The sequence below is a fragment of the Elephas maximus genome, chromosome 4 (assembly GCF_024166365.1).
Source record: "Elephas maximus indicus isolate mEleMax1 chromosome 4, mEleMax1 primary haplotype, whole genome shotgun sequence".
In the NCBI taxonomy this organism is placed as follows: Eukaryota; Metazoa; Chordata; class Mammalia; order Proboscidea; family Elephantidae; genus Elephas; species Elephas maximus.
The window spans coordinates 86,221,870-86,240,606 of record NC_064822.1 but is presented as its reverse complement, the minus strand read 5'-3'; the positions used below and the strand labels follow the sequence as shown (position 1 = coordinate 86,240,606).

Here is an 18,737-nt window from a genome sequence, read left to right as displayed (position 1 = left end):
AGAAGATGGGGCATTGAGAAATTATTGAACAAGTAAATACTGAATGCAGCACTGGGTAAAATAAGGAGGCCACAAAAATAAGAACACATAATTTAATTTACTTCAACAAATATTTATTGAGCCCTGGCAGCATAGTGGTTTAGAGCTATGACAGCTAACCAAAAGGTCAGCAGTTCGAATCCGCCGGGTGCCCCTTGGAAACTCTATGGGGCAGCTCTACTGTGTCCTATAGGGTTGCTATGAATTGGAATCGACTCAACAGCAAAGGGTTTGGTTTTTTTTTGTTCGTTTGTTTTACTATGCATACAGCATTGTCCTAAATGTACCAAGGTCTGGTTCCCAAATTCGGATTTATATCAAGACTCAGCTGGGGAATGTGAGAATTGGGACCACATTCCACACCTCTGAAACTACCCTCCTAACTCCACATCCATGATACAACCAAATACCATAAAATCTACTTTCACAATATCTGCTTTGCCCATCATCACCTTTGCATTCCCATTTTCACCCCTTAAGCTCACGTGAACAACTGAATGGTCTTTTAACCAATCTTTCACACTCCATCTGTCCTCCTACTCCTTATTCATTATAGTTCTGTTAATCTTGCACAGTTAAATTATAACTATCTCTCATATTTAATTTTTTAAACTATTTCCTTATTACCTACCAAATTAGGGAAAAATGCTTCGGTCTGGCATTCAGAATCCTCTTTGTATCAGTTAGACTTTGCTTGATTATTAAGTAGCAGAACCAGCTCTGGCTAACTTAAAAAAAAGATATGAGCTAGTTTGTAAAATTGAAGTTTCAGTCATTTCCATTCTTCGCATGATTCTCAAATTTTTCAAAAATGTTTGATTGAACATATTCTCAACTGATGTGAATAGAAAAACAGGGCTCTTTGACTGACAGACCAGCTATCATCAAAAGGTAGTTCCCCCAAAGCAAAATCAGGGTGCTGTTACCAAAAGAAGAAATGAATGTTAGGGAGCAAAAACCAAGAAATGTCCACTACAACCAAAATATGATCCCAATCCAATTAAAACAAAACTGGATACAATGGAGAGGATTTCTGTCTTTCTCTTCTGAGACATCAGAGGTCAAAATGAAGAATGACCAAGTCTCAATATACTCAGCGTTGGGGGAGGAGGGCAAGTTACTGGTGTGAAGTAAATGTTTTAAGCAATGTTTGAGATGATTCAGGAAGTCACTGTGAATCCTAAAGGTGAAGATAAATTTTTTTTATGTTATCAACCAATTTCTACCTAATTACAATGTTATCTGCAAAACACTACACAGTGGGAACCATGGAGGGTGTCAAAGAGAAGAAAAAGAAGTTTCCTGCTGTGCCAGAAACCCTTAAGAAAAACGAAGGAATTTTGCAGAACTAAAGATCAAGCACCTAAGAAAGAAGTTTGCCCAAAGGATGCTTCAAAAGGCAAGGAGGAAGTTTATCTATGAGAAAGTTAAGGACTATCATAAGGAATACAGGCAAATGTACAGTAGGACTGAGATTTGAATGGCTAGGATGGCAAGAAAAGCTGGCAACTTCTACGTACCTGCAGAACCCAGGTTGGCATTTGTTATCAGGATCAGAGGTATCAATGGTGTGAGCCCAAAGGTTCAAAAGGTGTTTCAGCTTCTTCGCCTTTGCCAGATCTTCAACGGCACCTTTGTTAAGCTCAATAAGGCTTCGATTAACATGCTAAGAATCTGTGGAACCATATGTTGCATGGGGGTACCCAAACCTGAAATCAGTGAATGAACTGATCTGTAAGTGTGGTTATGGCAAAATCAATAAGAAGCAAATTGCCCTGACAGGTAACACTTTGATTGCACCATCTCTTGGTAAATATGGCATCATCTGCATGGAGGATCTGATTCATGAGATCTATACTGTTGGGAAACACTTCAAAGAAGCAAACAACTTCCTGTAGCCCTTCAAATTAGCTTCTCCGCAAGGTGGAATGAAGAAAGAGGCCCCCCGTTTTGTAGAAGGTGGAGATGCTGGCAACGGGGAAGACCAGATCAACAGCTTATTAGAAGGATGAACTTAGGTGTCTACCATGATTATTTTTGTAATCTGGTCAGTCAATAAAACTGTAACTGCTTTCAAATTGAAACAAAACAAAACACATTATACAGCATTTTCTGAAAAATAAGTTAACAACCATAATTCAATAACAGCCAGAATTTTATTGGGGACAAAGTCAGCAGGGTAATGGTAACTCCCGTGTCTTTAGGAGGGTAACAAGTCTTCCACTTCCAAATCCAAGAAAGGAGAGATAACCTCCCGTAGTTCCCACATCCTTCGGCGACCAAGCATTCTAGGGAGTATCCTTTCAAAGATAAATGTGGGATCAAAAAATAGTACATAACATGAAAGTGCAGTGAAGATGAGGACACAAAACCACGTGACAATCCTCAGTGCACGTTTCCTACAAGGAAAGAAAGTGTCTGTTGAGAAAACCACACTGACGTGACTCCTGGCTCCTCCCCCCAGGTAGCTCTATAACTTTAAGTAACTGAACTTTTCTTGACCTCCGTTTACATCTGTAATAGGAGGAGCTGGACATAGATGAGACATCCCTGGGTGGTACAAATTGGTAATGGGCTGGGCTGCTGACGGAAAGGGTGGAGGCTCAAGTTTACCCAGAGGTGCCTCAGCAGAAAGACCTAGCTATCTACTTCCAAAAAATCAGCCACTGAGACTCCTGTGGAGGACAGTTCTACTCTGACACACATGGGATCATCTCTAGTCAGAATCGACTTAGTGGCAACTGGTACTGGTACTAGAGCAAAAGAGCACTTAAGTCCGTGCTGGGACTGCCGCTGGAATCCTAAGGGTCTGTGGCCCTGAAACAATGAAGCCCTGGATATTATGGGGCTGTTGCCGTTGAAATGCTCTATCTCACAGTACCACCAGATTATTGCCATCTTTACCTCATTTGTAAGGTATATGATGCCTATTTGGGGGAAAATAAAGGCACGGGACTTAGATTTGCCTCAGGATAGAAAACGTAATGTGATAAATGGAATTCAGCCCTCCCTGTTACCAGTTTTCTCCTGGAACCAGACTTTCCCTTATAAAGTATTTGAAGCTTTTTCAAGTCTTTGAGGAGGACTCCTTCTTCTGGGCTGTACCCATGGTATATTTTACTTATTTGTTTTAAAATTCTTGAATTACTTTTTTCTAATTATACATGCTATTTTAGTTTTATACATGATTAGTGTAGAAAATCTGGAAAATCCAGGAAAGCACAAAGAAGAAAAGACATGTCACAGATAATCCAATTACCTGGAGATAATTACCATCCATAATACATTTCAAAAGAAAATCCAGTGCACAGTTGAAGCTAGCTATGGATCTGTTTTGTGACCCAGCTCAAAGACAATACTCAGGGTATATATGATGGTGTGCCAGCTCCAGAAAGGGATTCAAAGATTAAAAATTTGCCAGTATGTGTGCCTCCAATACTATACCAGGGAGAGGCACCCTGTCCAGCAAACAGATTTTCAAATGTTCCTTTAATGGAGGTAGCTGTAGCTTGCAAATGCAATCCTTTAGGAAATATATATATATGGAAACCCTGGTGGTGTAGTGTTTAAGTGCTACAGCTGCTGACCAAAAGGTCGGCAGTTCAAATCCACCAGGAGCTCCTTGGAAACTCTATGGAGTGGCTCTACTCTGTCTTATAGGGTTGCTATGAGTCAAAACTGACTCAAAGGCAACGGTTTGGTTTTATATGTGTGTGTATATATATATATATACACACACATACATATATATATAAAAGTAACATGTATCTATATCATACATCTAAAATAATATATATTGTTGTTGTTAGGTGCCATCAAGTCAATTTTGACTCATAGTGACCCCATGTGACAGAGTACAGCTGCCCCATAAGGTTTTCTAGGCTGTAACCTTTACCCTATTCTATATAGCTATAAACTTATATGTGGAACAATAAAAAGTACTATAAGTCCAATAGAAAAAGAGAACTTTAAAGAATGTGAATAGATAATTTACAAAGGAAAATAAAACAGGTTTTTAGTCAACACTTGAAGAAGTTCAATCTTACAGTAGTCAGTACATTTTGGGGTCTTTGTCCAGCCCACAATGGCTCCTTTCTTGACTTACCACACTGTAAAGCGAGAAGGAGAGTTTTCCACTAAAGATGGTGGAGGAACCTGAGGAAGCAGTGGCTCCATTTCTCCAGGTCTGTGACAGTCTGTTTTCCATTCTTGCATTTGGTACTTCTCCCGGTTTCTATTCATCAGAGTTATGTTCTTGAAAAAGTTCTGAAGAAAAGAGCAATCAACTATTTTAAAACGTCAATGATTCTAGATGTTTGCCAGTCTTACTGTAGACAACGCAGAGTGCTTTCCCTCTGTGACACCTCAGGGGCCCACAGTACAAATCCCTACTGTGTAAGTCGTGTGAGGAAGCCATTGGCAGGTGCATACTTGCTTGTGAGAAAGACTTACACATTCGCAGAGTAAAGTAGAGCCATGGTAGAAATTAAGTGTAACCCACATGCTAATCTTTAACTACTGAATTATTCATGTAGGAAGATGATTATACTCATACTGAATTCATCTGTTCGATTTGTTTATTTATGCAAAATATATTTATTGAGTGACTACTGCCTACCAGGCAATGTTCTAGGATACAGTGGTTAACAAAACAGAAGAGGAATCTGCATCCTATTATGTGTGCATTTGCAGGACGTGCGGGACAAGGTATAAATGACCACACATATGTACATTAGATATTACATTGGCGCTGGGGATGTCTACTCTAGATCACTGGGATAATTGGGCGCCTCTGAGCAGGTGACAGTTAAGTTGATGCATTCATTTGTTCATTCATTGTTTCATTCACCCATTTACATTTATCTCAGTGTGGGAGGAGTTCAGAGATAGAGTCATTTCCCAAGCTGGGGGAGATTAGAGGAGGTCTGGAGGAGGAGATGACATTGGAGTTGAGCCTTGAAGAATGGGTACTATGTAGACATAGAAAATAAGCACCAGATGAAGGAATGAAAGTGGAAGCAGCACAAGGGTATGAGAGTTCAGGCGTATAACAGAATTGTGAGATGTTCTGTTGGCCCAAAGCAGAGGGCCAGGAAGGGGAGAAGAGGGTGATAAGGCTGGAAAGAGACCAGTATGTCAAGTACCCTCAATGTCTAGGGAAAGAATTGTCCCTGTATTTAGATATAAATCATTTTATTATTGCTTGAACATGTATATAATTAAAAATCTTACCTCCACTCTCTCAGTGAGTTTCTCCTTTAATTCTTGAGCTTCATTACAAGCATCTGCCTGAAAAACACACACACAATTTTGGGTAAAATGGAAATTACATTTTTCTGGTTTATACAGTAAACTCTCCCTCATTTTAACACCACTTATTTTGAAATTTATTTCTACTCAGCAAAATCCATCCCTTAGATAAGTTCATAGCATAATCATGGTAAGTTGTAGGGAGAATCATGAACAGATTGATAAGATTCTTTTCAATGCTTTAAAAGCAGACATTTACATAATAGCAGGTAACTACGAATCATCTTTCTCTCTAGTCATTGCTCCTTCCTTGCTCTTTAAAAACCTTCCACACTAGTTGAAGTCGTAGGCCCATAATATGTTTCAGAGAACATAAGAAAATGGTATTTCTTTTAAATATTTAATTTATAAGTATAATCCCTCACTATTTCAATTTGAGTATTCAGCCCCTGTGACTTAGCAAAAGTTATCTGCAAAAGGGACCTGGTTTCTCTTTTTCTTCCTGTGTCTCCTATAGGGTGTCAGGTGGAGACAATGTGGTTTCAGCTGGTTTCTTTGAGTAAGAACAAGACACTGGCTGAAAGCAAAGCACCCATTCTAAGACCGAGTGCCAAGTGCACACATGTCAAGAGTAAACAATACTTTTAAAGGTTCCAAATGAATTATCCCATAATAGACTTGGAAGGTACCTTGAAAACCACAGCTATAGTGGGAAGAACAGTGTACTGGGATTCATAAAAGATGGGTTTAAGCACCTGGCTGCTAACCAAAAGGTCGGTGGTTGGAACCCACCAGCTGCTCCATGGGAGAAAGTTGTGGTAGTCTGCTTCCACACAGATTTCAGCCATGGAAACCCTATGGGGGCAGTTCTACTCTGTTCTGTGGGGTCACTATGAATCAGAATCAACTCCTGGACAAGGTTTTCCCAGCCCTGGTGGCGCAGTGGTTAAAGCAATTGACTGCTAACAGAAAGGTCAGCGGTCCGAAACCACCAGCAGCTCCACAGAAGAAAGATATGGCTGTCTGTTTTTGTAGACATTTACAGCCTTAGAAAACCTATGGGGTTGCTATGAATCAGAATCCACTCAACAACATTGGTTTTTTTGGGGGGTGGGTTCTGTTGTTGTGTTGTTAGGTGCTGTCGAGTCGGTTCCAACTCGTAGCGACCCTATGAACCACAGAACGAAACACTGCCCAGTCCTGCACCATCGTTACAATCATTGTTATGCTTGAGCCCATTGTTAGAGTCACTGTGTCAATCCATCTCTTGGAGGGTCTTCCTCTTTTCCGCTGACCCTGTACTTTACCAAGCATGATGTCCTTCTCCAGGGCTTGATCCCTCTTGACAACATGTCCAAAGCATGCAAGACACAGTCTCGCCATCCTTTCTTCTAAGGAGCATTCTGGTTGTACTTCCTCCAAGACAGATTTGTTCAGTATATTCAATATTCTTTGCCAACACCACAATTCAAAGGCGTCAATTCTTCTTTGGTCTTTCTTTTTCATTGTCCAGCTTTCACATGTGTACGATGGAATTAAAAATACCGTGGCTTGGGTCAGGCGCACCTTAGTCTTCAAAGTGACATCTTTTTGGGTTCTAGTGACATCATTTTTAGAAACTGATTCCTGAAAGAAGTACTTGCAAAAGTAAGCACAGATACGAATTTTCGAGGCATAGTTTGTATGGTTTTAATTGATTTGACAGCCCCAAATGTCCAACGAAATAAATTTAATATATCCAAAAATCAAATCCTGCATCATATAACAGTGAAAATAAAAAGGTAAAATTACACCTACTACCACAGGAAGTTGCTGAAGAAAAAATGCTAAGTGAAAAAAGGAAGTTGCAAAACAGTACGTATAGTCATATGATCCCTTTAAAACAATAACAACATATAAAGGTATGTACATAAAAACTCAGGAAGAATATATTAAAGTGTTTATGGTGTTTGAGGGAGAGGGACTATTCTTCATTTTTTATATGACATAGTTCTATAATGTTTTAATTGTTGCAATAAGCATGTATTAACATTTGTTAGATAAAAATATACATAGAGACGTGTGGGAGAGCAAAATAGCGGACTGATTCTAATCATTTGGAAATGTGGGCAACTCACTTTATTCATCTTTTTGAGTCACACTTTTCTGAAAGTGAGGATATAGACTAAAGGACAAAAAGCTCCCTTCCACATTTAAAATTCTGAGTCTACTTCTCATCTAATTTTAGTTTCCAGTCACTAAAAATTTCTAAATCTGAGATTTCATTAAAGAACTGCTTTTCCTCCTTTGTTGTGAAGCTATTTTGTTATTACCTGGAGTAATCTGCTGTCCATTTCTCCTAATTGCTTTTTAACTTTCATGATCTTCTCCTATAAAACAAAAGGATGAGTTTAAGTTATAATGAATGATGTATGGAATTGAATTAAAAAAAAATAAGACTAATTCTTAGGAGCAAGCTCATTCATGATCAAAGGACTTTCAGATTTAATAGAAGCTGTTTTTTTTTTTATATTGTTCTATGTTCTGATATCCAAAATCAATATTAAAGGAAATCAACAAGACATGATTAGCCACATACTATAAAGGTTGCCTTTGTGCTAATTGGATACAAGTAATAAGATTCTACCCTCAAGTAGCTTGTAGTTGAACTGGACACTGTGCAGTGTACGTTCTTCTTTTATAGATCATTCATCACCGATCCCTGAACTGTGTGGTTTAATTATGTAAAAAGGAGCTGTGATACAACAATCACATTTTACCTGGTGCCCTACTCTATTTAAATAGTAAACATGTTTACATAGTACATATCACAGATAACTGTATTAAAGATAAATCAGATAGTCAGTCTCAGAAAGTCTAGATGGTCATGTGGAGATTTCAGAAAGCCGTCTGGGGTAGGGGCTCACTATTAGATGATGCCCAAAGGCCACCTCAAAGCTCTTTCCTCAAGTTACAGGTCTTTTTTTTTTTTTAATTTTTATTGTGCTCTAAGTAAAAGTTTACAAATCAAGTCAGTCTAGTTACAGGTCATTTAAATACATTTCTTTTTTTTTTTTTTAAATAGTATAATTTTAAGAACTACTATAATTTTCCCTCCTTCCCCTTTCTTGCCTGAGTCACTTAATTTCTTCATGAGGAATAAGTGAGCCGATTCATGTGATATTGTTTTAACTTTATTAGCACTTATTTCTCCTTGAGTTTTCCCACTTTATTTGCTGTTTTTATATCTCTTTTTAACAGTCTTCACCTTCCTCTTTACCAGAGTAAATCTAAAATCCTTCCTACTAACTTTATTTCTGTAACAATTGTATTTAAAGGTTTCCACGTGTCTGTCAGTTTGTCAAACTATGGAGGCTTGCATGTTGCTGCGATGCTGGAAGCTATGCCACTGGTATTCAAATACCAGCAGGGTCACTCATGGCAGACAGGTTTCAGCTGAGCTTCCAGGCTAACACAGACTAGGGAGAAGGATCCAGCAGTCTACTTCTGAAAAGAATTAGCCAGTGAAAACCCTAAGAATGGCAGCAGAACATTGCCTGACATAGTGCTGGAAGAAAAATGAGCCCCTCAAATTAGGAGGCACTTGAAGGATGACTGGGGAAGAGCTTCCTCCTCAAAGTAGAGTCGACCTTAATGGCATGGACCTTCATTTGCTGACGTAGCATGACTCAAAATGAGAAGGAACAGCAGCAAACGTCCATTGATAATCGGAACCTGGAATGCATAAAGTGTGCATCCAGGAAAATTGGAAATGGTCAAAAATGATATGGAACACGTAAACATCCATATCCTAGTGTCATGCATCAAATTGTGTCCCCTCAAAATATGTGTCACCTTGGTTTGGCCAGCCATGATTTCCAGTATTGTATGGTTGTCCTCCATTTTGTGATCATAATTTTATATTAAAAGGATTAGGCTGGGATTGTAACACCACCCTTACTCAGATTACCTACCTGATCCAGTGTAAAGGGAGTTTCCCTGGGGTGTGGCCTGCACCACTTTTTATCTCTTAAGAGATAAAAGGAAAGGGAAGCAAGCAGAGAGTTGGGACCTCATACCACCAAGAAAGCAGCACCAGGAGCAGAGTGCATCCTTTGGACACAGGGTCCCTGTGCCTGAGAAGCTCCTCAACCACTGGAAGATTGAGGTCAAGGACCTTCCTCCAGAGCTGACAGAGAGAGAATGCTGTCCCCTGGACCCGATGCCCTGAATTTGGACTTGTAACCCACTAGACTGTGAGAAAATAAATTTCTCCTTATTAAAGCCATCCACTTGTGGTATTTCTGTTACAGCAGCACTAGATGACTCACACATCTAAGCACTGGTAAGCTGAAATTGTCTGGTATTGGCTGTTTGGAATCAGACAATCATATGTCTACTATGCCGGGAATGACAACTTGAAGAGGAATGGCATTGCATTCATCATCAAAAAGAATGTTTCAAGGTTTATCCTGAAGTGTAATGCTGTCAGTGATAGGATAATATCCATATGCCTACAAGGAAGACCAGTTAATATGACTATTATTCAAATTTATGCACCAACCACTAAGGCCAAAGATGTAAAAATTTAAGATTTTTACCAACTTCCACAGTCTGAGTGGAAACCCTGGTGGTGTAGTGGTTAACTGCTACGGCTGCTAACCAAAGGGTCAGGAGTTCAAATCCACCAGGCGTTCCTTGGAAACTCTATGGGGCAGTTCTACTCTGTCCTGTAGGGTTGCTATGAGTCGGAATTGACTTGACAGCACCGAGCTTGCTTTTTTTGGTTCTGCAGTCTGAAGTTGATCAAAAATGCAATCAGGATGCACTGATAATTACTGGTGATTGGAATGTGAAAGTTGGAAACAAGGAAGGATCGGTAGTGGGAAAATATGGCCTTGGTAACAGAAACGATGCCAGAGATCACTTGACAGGATTTTGCAAGACTGACTTCTTCATTGCAAATACGTTTTTTCACCAACATAAAGGGTGACTATACATATGAACCTCACCAGATGGAATACACAGGAATCAAGTCGACTACATATGTGGGAAGAGATGATGGAAAAGCTCAATATCATCAGTCAGAACAGGGCCAAGGGCAGAACAGACCACCAATGGTTCATATGCAAGTTCAAGCTGAAACTGAAGAAAATTAATCAAGTCGACCAGAGCCAAAGTACAACCTTGAGCATAGCCCACCTGAATTTAGAGACCATCTGAAGGACAGATTTGACACATTGAACACTAATGACTGAAGATGAGACAAGCTGTGGAATGACATCAAGGGCATTAAACATGAAGAAAGCAAGAGGTCATTAAAAAGACAAGAAAGAAAGAAAAGACCGAAATGGATATCAGAAGAGACTATGAAACTTCTCTTGAACGTTGAGTAGCTAAAGCAAAAGGAAGAAATGAAGAAAAGAGTTGAACAGAAAATTTCAAAGGGTGGCTTGAGAAGACAAAGTAAGTATTATAATGACATGTGTCAAGACCTGGAGATGGAAAACCAAAAGGGAAGAACATGCTTGGCATTTCTCAACCTGAAAGAACTGAAGAAAATTCAAGCTTCAAGTTGAAATATTGAAGGATTCTATGAAGAAAAGAATAAAGGAGGAAAGAAGCATCAAAAGAAGATAGAAGGTATACACAGAATCACTATACCAAAAAGAATAGGTCAACGTTCAAACATTTTGGGAGGTAGCATACGATCAGGAATGGGTGAATGGCACTGCAGGAAGAAGTCCAAGCTGCACTGAAGGCATTGGCAAAAAACAAGGCTCCAGGAATTCACAGAATGTCAACTGAGATGTTTCAACAAATGGATGCAGTGTTGAAAGTCTTCACTCATCTATGCCCAGAAATTTGGAAGACAGCTACCTGGCTAACCAACTGGAAAAGATCCATATTTACGTCTATTCCAAAGAAAGGTGATCCAACTGAATGTAGATATCATCAAACAATATCATTAATATTAAACGCAAGTAAAATTTTGCTAAAGATCATTCAAAAACAGCTGTAGCAGTACATTGATAGGAAACTGCCAGAAATTGAAGCCAGATTCACAAGGGGATGTGGAACCAGGGATATCATTGCTGATGTCAGATGGATCCTGGCTGAAAGCTGAGAATACCAGACAGATGTTTTCTGTGTTTTACTGACTATGCAAAGACATTCAACTGTATGGATCATAAATTATGGATAGCATTGTGAAGAATGGGAATTACAGAACACTTAATTGTGCTTATGAGGAACCTGTACATAGATCACGAGTCAGTTGTTCGAACAGAACAAGGGGATACTGATTGGTTTAAGGTCAGGAAAGGTGTGTGTCAGGGCTGTGTCCTTTCACCATACCAATTCAAGCTGTATGCTGAGCATATAATCTGAGAAGCTGGGTTACATGAAGAAGAATAGGGCATCAGGATTGGAGGAAGACACATTAACAAACCTGCGTTATGCGGATGACACAACCTTGCTTGCTGAAAATGAAGAGGACTTGAAGCACTTACTGATGAAGATCAAAGACCACAGCCTTTGTGAAGAATTATACCTCAACATAAAGAAAACTAAAATCCTCACGACTGGACCAATATACAACATCATGATAAATGGAGAAAAGATTGGCGTTGTCAAGGATTTCCTTTTACTTGGATCCACAATCAACACCCATGGAAGCAGCAGTCAAGAAATTAAACGACATATTGCATTGAGCAAATCTGCTGGAAAAGATCTCTTAAAATGTTGAAAGCAAAGATGTCACTTTGAAGACTAAGGTGTGCCTGACCCAAGCCCTGGTATTTTCAGTCTCCTTATATGTATGCGAATGATGGATAATGAATAAAGAACACTGACAAAGAACTGATGCCTTTGTATTGTGGTATTGGCAAAGAATATTGAATATATTATGGACTGCAAAAGAACAAATAAATTTGTCTTGGAAGAAGTACAACCAGAAGGCTCCTTAGAAGCAAGGATGGCAAGTCTATGCCTCACATACTTTGGACATATTATCAGGAGGGATTAGTCCCTGGAGAAGGACATTATGCTTGGTAAAGCAGAGAGTCAGCGAAAAAGAGGAAGACCCTCAACGAGATGGATTGACACAGTGGCTGCAACAATGGGCTCAAGCATAACAGCGATTGTGAGGACGGTGCAGGACTGTTCTGTTGTACATAGGGTCACTACAAGTCAGAACCAACTTTACAGCACCTAACGACAACAACGTTAATTTATATTATTGCACGTGTGTTTATGCAGCCTTTCTGGTCAGCCTATATATTCATTGAGGACAAAGTTGCGCCTTTTCTTTAAAAGTCAGGTTTATTGAGGTATCATCTGCATGCAGTAAGATGTGGTCATTTAAAGCACCCAGCTCTATGATTTTTGACAAATGCATAGTGTCATGTAATCACCACCACAACCAAGATCTTGAATATTTCCGTTGCCCCAAAAAGTTCCTTGTGCCCTTTGTCATTCCCTTCCTCCTTTTCTCCATATTCCCTGGCAAGAATTAATCTATTTTCTGTTGTTATAGTTTTACCTTTTCCAAAATATTACATAAATGGGATCAGACATTATATAGTCTTTTACGTCTGGCTGTTTTCACTCAACATAGTGCATTTGAGATTCATCCATAGTTCATTCCTTTTTAGTTCTGGGCAGTATTCAATCCTATAAATATAGCACAGTTTATCTATTCACTGTTGTTGTTAGGTGCCATTGACTTGATTTCAACTCACATTGAACCCATATGACAGAGTAGAACTGTCCCATAGGGTTTCCTAGGCTATAATCTTTAGGGAAGCTGATCACCAGGTCTTTGTGCCAAACTTTCAGTTAGCAGCTGAGTACTTAACCATTGTATCACCAGGGGTCTTTATTCATTAATTGGTGGATTATCAGGCCATTTCTAGTTTTTAAGCTTGTGCTTATCTTTTAATGTGCATACAAAGCAGTGAATATCTAGTATAATTTCCATACAGATTTGTGATGCCTGCCCCTTTCATATCATCCCAACACCTTATTTTTTTCACCTCACTTTTATTCATCTTTGTACTCTTCTATCTTTCTCCCCATTCTTTTGACATTCATCTCTCTATACCCTCACTTCCCACTGAAATCCACATTCCTGCTATACAGATAACTTTTGGAGGGAATAATTCTTGGCCACTGTCTTCTTCCCATTTTCTATAGTTTGCAATTTACAAAGACCAAAAATAGTGGAAAAGCTCTTGACTTTTCTTTTTAGCTAGCACAAAATGTGATTGTGATTTTAAAATGTTGGACTATTAAAGATATTTTTTCCCTGGTGATAAACCTGTGCTGACCTGTGGATGGCTTTTAATGTATAAGGGGCCTAAATAAACATTAGCATCTTACAGTAAAAGAGACATCTCTCTCCTTTACTTCTTCCAGTATTCACTTAATTTAAATTCTGTGGTTTGAGTCAAAGCAGTGACTGGGAATTTCAATAAAAACAGGTAGCTAGACATGGATATTTTCCCTTTTTAGGGACTTTATTTCATAGACCTGAAGTTACAATAAAGCAGAAAAACTATCAACCAGGACTCTGAAGTTCAACTCTCACTCAAAGGTGGTCAACTACCTTTCAGGTCTAACATTCTATGACTCTTAAAAAAAGGAAGAAATGAAACTTTTCTCCCCCAAGAGTGTCTAGGAAATGGAAGGAGACAGAACAACAGGAAAACTTTGGAGACTGTGAAAACTAACATGAGAATTCTTCATGAAGGCATCAAAGACGAACAGAAATAAATCTCTTACATTCTAAGAGTGCAGTTCTTAACAAACATTTATTTCCTGGCTGTCTTCTTTGTCCTGTTAAGCACTGAGATAAAAAGATTAGGAAGACAGAGGTTCTCCTTTAAGGTACTTATCATTCTCTTAAGATGGTATCAAGATAAAAACCTTTCAAACTTGTCTGACCAAGTTTCTACGTAAAATAGAAAAGTCTAGCCTTTTTGTATTATCAGAGAATGAAAGTGGTTGTACCAGGAAAAAGGGGCTCAGAATTGACCACTGAGAGTACTCCTCTTTGCGACAGAAAACAGGTCTTAATTCTTGTTATTACCTATTAAGCAATAGAAGGAGCAGAGAGGGTGGCCAAAGTCCCCAGCCTCCCAGATTGCCTTTTCCAAGCCTCCAGCTTACCTCAGTGTTTGCTTCCTGATCAGGGTCGAGGTCCTGGTGGGACTCCAGCTTTTCAATTTGGTTCTCGAGAGACAACACCTCTCTTAACAAGCTGTGAACAAACCAAGAGATGGACTAAGTCCTGTGGCTTAAGAAAAATCATCCAATGGAGGAGATATTTCTGATCTTTCAAAAATGAAATACTATTCCCATATAAAAGGACTCTGGTAGTACTTGTCGTGGAACAAGAGACCATAAGTGCAATTTAAGAAAGTAAAAAGCACTCTAAGTAATTGTCATGGATTGAATTGGGTCTCCCCAAAATATGTGTATCAATTTGGTTAGGCAATGATTCCCAGCATTGTGTGATTGTCCACCATTTTGTCATCTAATGTGATTTTCCTATGTGTTGTAAATCCTGTCTTTATGACGCTGATGAGATGGGATTAGTGGCAGTTATGTTAATGAGGTAGGACTCAATCTACAAAATTAATCTCTTTTCAAATGCAAAAGAGAGAAGCTAGCAGAGAGACAGGGGGACCTCATACCACCAAGAAAGCAGTGTCAGGTGCAGAGCGCGTCCTTTGGACCCGGGGTCCCTATACCTGAGGAGCTTTTAGACCAGGGGAAGATTGATGACAAAGACCTTCCTCTAGAGCTGACAGAGAGAAGGCCATTCCCTGGAGCTGGTGTCCTGAATTTGGACTTCTAGCCCCCTAGACTGTGAGAGAATAAATCTGTTTGTTAAAGCCATCCACTTGTCGTGTTTCTGTTGTAGCAGCACTAGATAACTAAGACAGTAATCTAGATTATATTAAAGAGATGTAAGGCCTAACTGGATAGAGGAGCAGAAAATTGAAATTATTAAATGGAAGCTTAGATAAAATGTCTTTTAAAAAAAAAGCATACAAAAAAATTTTTGAGACTTAGGACTAAAAAAAAAAAAAAAACTAGACACTAATAGCATGATGTGTTCTCTGTGCTGTTACACACTGGGATACAAAGATTAAGAAGGCAGAGGTTCTCCTTTAAGGCACTCATCATTCTCTTAAGATGGCATCAAGATAAAAAACTATCAAATTTGTCTGATCAGTTGTGTCTCATCAAAATTTAAAATTTTTGATCAGTAAAAACCCTGTTAAAAGTATGCAAAGACAAATTATAGAGTGGGAGAAAATATTTGTATATCACATATCTGGCAAAAGCCTTGTATCTAGAATATGTAAAAATCTCTCCAGTTCAAAAATGGACAAACTATATGCATAGACATTTCACCAAAGAGGATATATAGATGGCAAATAAATTCATGAAAAGATGTTTAATGTCATTAGCCCTTGTTGTTGTTGTGTGCTGTCAAGTTAATTCCAACTCATAGTGACCCTATAGGACAGAGTAGAACTGCCTCATAGGATTTCCAAGGAAAGGCTAGTAGACTCTTAACTGCTAATATTTTGGTTAACAGCCTGAGCTGTTCTTCATTTCACAACCAGGGCTCTGTCATTATCCCTCAGAGAAATTTAAATTAAAACTACAGTGAGCTATCATTATACACTATCAGAATGAAAATGAAAATGAAAACTAATGTTATCGAATGCTAATGAGGATGTGGAGAAAACTGGATCACTCATACATTGGTGGTAGGAATGTAAAATGGCTCAGCCACTCTGGAAAATAGTTTGGAAGTTCCTATCAAAACCAAAAATGGGCTTATCGTATGGCCAGAAATTTTACTCTTGGGCAATTATCCCAGAGAAATGAAGAATTATTTTTAATACAGGCATCTGTACATGAATGTACATTGAGGGAGGCAGAGGGAAAGGTGCGAGGGACTTGTCTGCGTACTTCTTTGCAATCTCTAGTGAATCTGTAATTATTTCAAAATAAAAAGTTAAAAATAAAACTACAGGTTAAGAAGAGGGGGATTGTGGGAGGAAAAAGGGGAAAAAATAAAATTAATAAAGAAGGTAAAAGTGGTTAGTTTTACATTCATCCTCTAAGTTTTTGCTCTCCAGAACTCTGCCGAATGTGAAGACCTCTGGCCCAAGTACTTCACAAAATTAACTCAAAAATATTTGTTCAGTTTTTGCTGTGTGTCAGCTATCATGCTCAGTGCTGTTCATCACCACAGAAAGTAACGCAGAACCTGGCCCTATTGGAGCTGACATTCTAATGCGGGAGGCAGACAAGCACATAATTAGAATGTTATAAATGTTTCCGGTGCTCCTGCTTCCAACCAAGATGGAGTAACAGGGATTGGATTTGCCTTCCCATCTTAAACAATAAAAAATTGAAAAAGTATTTTTCAGATATTGAACAACGGATAAGGCAGGGCAATAATCCCTCAGATATGGGGAACTAAGGAAATGAGCTCTAGAATTACTTTGGTTTGCTACCTGAAGAGTTTCCAGGTTTCAAAATGTGGAGAGGGAATTCAGGAGCAGCCTGCAGGTCTCCCAGAGTTGAGAAGATAGACTGTGGTATTTGGGGAGGCCAAGGTTAGATTTGCATGATACAGTACCAGAGAGGAAAGAGCAGCACAGAGAAAGAGCTCCAGAGATCTGCAGAGGGCACCATTTGAGTCTTCAGCTGAGCTCCGATCAGCATGTACGTATGTTGAAACTACTTGAGGTGGGAAAAAAAAACACCAGACTGGAGTGGGCAGAACAATCTCCAAAGCTCATATAGAGCCAAGAACAATTAATGTTCCTACCAGCCAGACTGGGGATATCTTGCAGTACACAAGCCATCAGACAGAGTAGTCAAAAGGTATTACTTTGGTTGTGGAACGAGTTAGTCCTAGACTAAGTGCTGCTTTAGTCCCGCCTAATAAAAATTAAAAGCAAGCCTCAAAAGGATCAAACTATTTCTAAATAACTTGTTCCAGAACAAAGCTCAAGATTATTAAAAAAAAAAAAGTGTATATACATATATATATGTAGTTACTAAACAAGGTAAAATTCAAAATGTCTGGCATCTTATCAAAAAGCAGTGTTTAAAGGGAAATTTAGAGCACTAAAGACCACTATGGGAAAAAGACCAAAGAGCTCAAATCAGTGACCCAAACTACCTTAAATCAGAAAAGAAAGAGGAAATTAAAGCCAAAGTAAGTAGAAGAATGACAATAATAAAAATAAGAACTTATAAAAGTGAGGGAAAACAGAAAAACAATAGAGAAAAGCAATGAAATCAAAAGTTTGGTTTTTTTTTTTTTTTAGAAGATCAATAGTTTATAACATCTACCTAGACTGACCTGAAAAAACAGGAAAATCAAACTATCAATATTAGGAATGAGAGGGAGGGAATCAATACAGATCTTAAAGACATTAAAAATATGATAAGGGACAAAAATCAGTTGAACTCCTCTACACCAACAAAAAGAACATCAAAGAGGAAATCATCAAATCAATACCATTTACAGCAGCCCCCAAGAAAATACTTGGGAATAAATCTTACCAGAGATCTAAAAGACCTATACATAGAAAACTACAAGACACTACTGCAAGAAACCAAAAGAGACCTACATAAGTGGAAAAACATACCTTGCTCATGGATAGGAAGACTTAACATTGCAAAATGTCTATTCTACCAAAAGCCCTCTATACATACAACGCACTTCCGATCCAAATTCCAATGACATTTATTAATGTGATGGAGAAACAAATCACCAACTTCATATGGAAGGGAAAGAAGCGCCGGATAAGTAAAGCATTACTGAAAAAGAAGAAGAAAGTGGGAGGCCTCTCTGTACCTGAATTTAGAACCTATTTTACCGCCACAGAGTCAAAACAGCCTGGTACTGGTACAACGACAGATACATGGACCAATGGAACAGAATTGAGAATCCAGACATAAACCCATCCACATATGAGCAGCTGATATTTGACAAAGGCCCAGTGTCAGTTACTTGGGGAAAAGACAGTCTTTTTAACAAATGGCGCTGGCATAGCTGGATATCCATCTGCAAAAAAATGAAACAAGACCCATACCTCACCTCATACACAAAAACTAACTCAAAACGGATCAAAGACCTAAATATAAAATCTAAAATGATAAAGATCATGGAAGAAAAAATAGGGACAACACTAGAAGCCCTAATACGTAGCATAAACAGTATATAAAACATTACTAACAATGCAGAAGAGAAACCAGATAACTGGAAGCTCCTAAAAATCAACACCTATGCTCATCCAAAGACTTCACCAAAAAAGTAAAAAGATTACCTACAGACTGGGAGAAAGTTTTTAGCTATGACATTTCTGATCAGCGTCTGATCTCTAAAATCTACATGATACTGCAAAAACTCAACTATGAAAAGAGAA

The 18,737-nt window shown here is 38.6% G+C and overlaps 1 protein-coding gene and 1 pseudogene across 1 annotated transcript in view; one reads left to right on the top strand and one right to left on the bottom strand.

Annotated features, from left to right (window-relative positions):
* Window positions 1–1,307: 1,307 nt before the first annotated feature.
* On the top strand, window positions 1,308–2,051 carry LOC126076277 (60S ribosomal protein L7-like; annotated as a pseudogene).
* Window positions 2,052–2,239: 188 nt separating this feature from the next.
* SMCO2 (single-pass membrane protein with coiled-coil domains 2) overlaps window positions 2,240–18,737 on the bottom strand; it is a 49,988-nt gene continuing 33,490 nt past the window's right edge. Inside the window, exons 6-10 of the mRNA XM_049884845.1 lie at window positions 14,440–14,530; window positions 7,602–7,658; window positions 5,272–5,328; window positions 4,145–4,305; window positions 2,240–2,438 (exon numbers count right to left, since the gene is read on the bottom strand). Coding sequence (XP_049740802.1) covers window positions 2,240–2,438; window positions 4,145–4,305; window positions 5,272–5,328; window positions 7,602–7,658; window positions 14,440–14,530 — 565 coding nt within the window. The remainder of the gene's footprint in view (window positions 2,439–4,144; window positions 4,306–5,271; window positions 5,329–7,601; window positions 7,659–14,439; window positions 14,531–18,737) is intronic.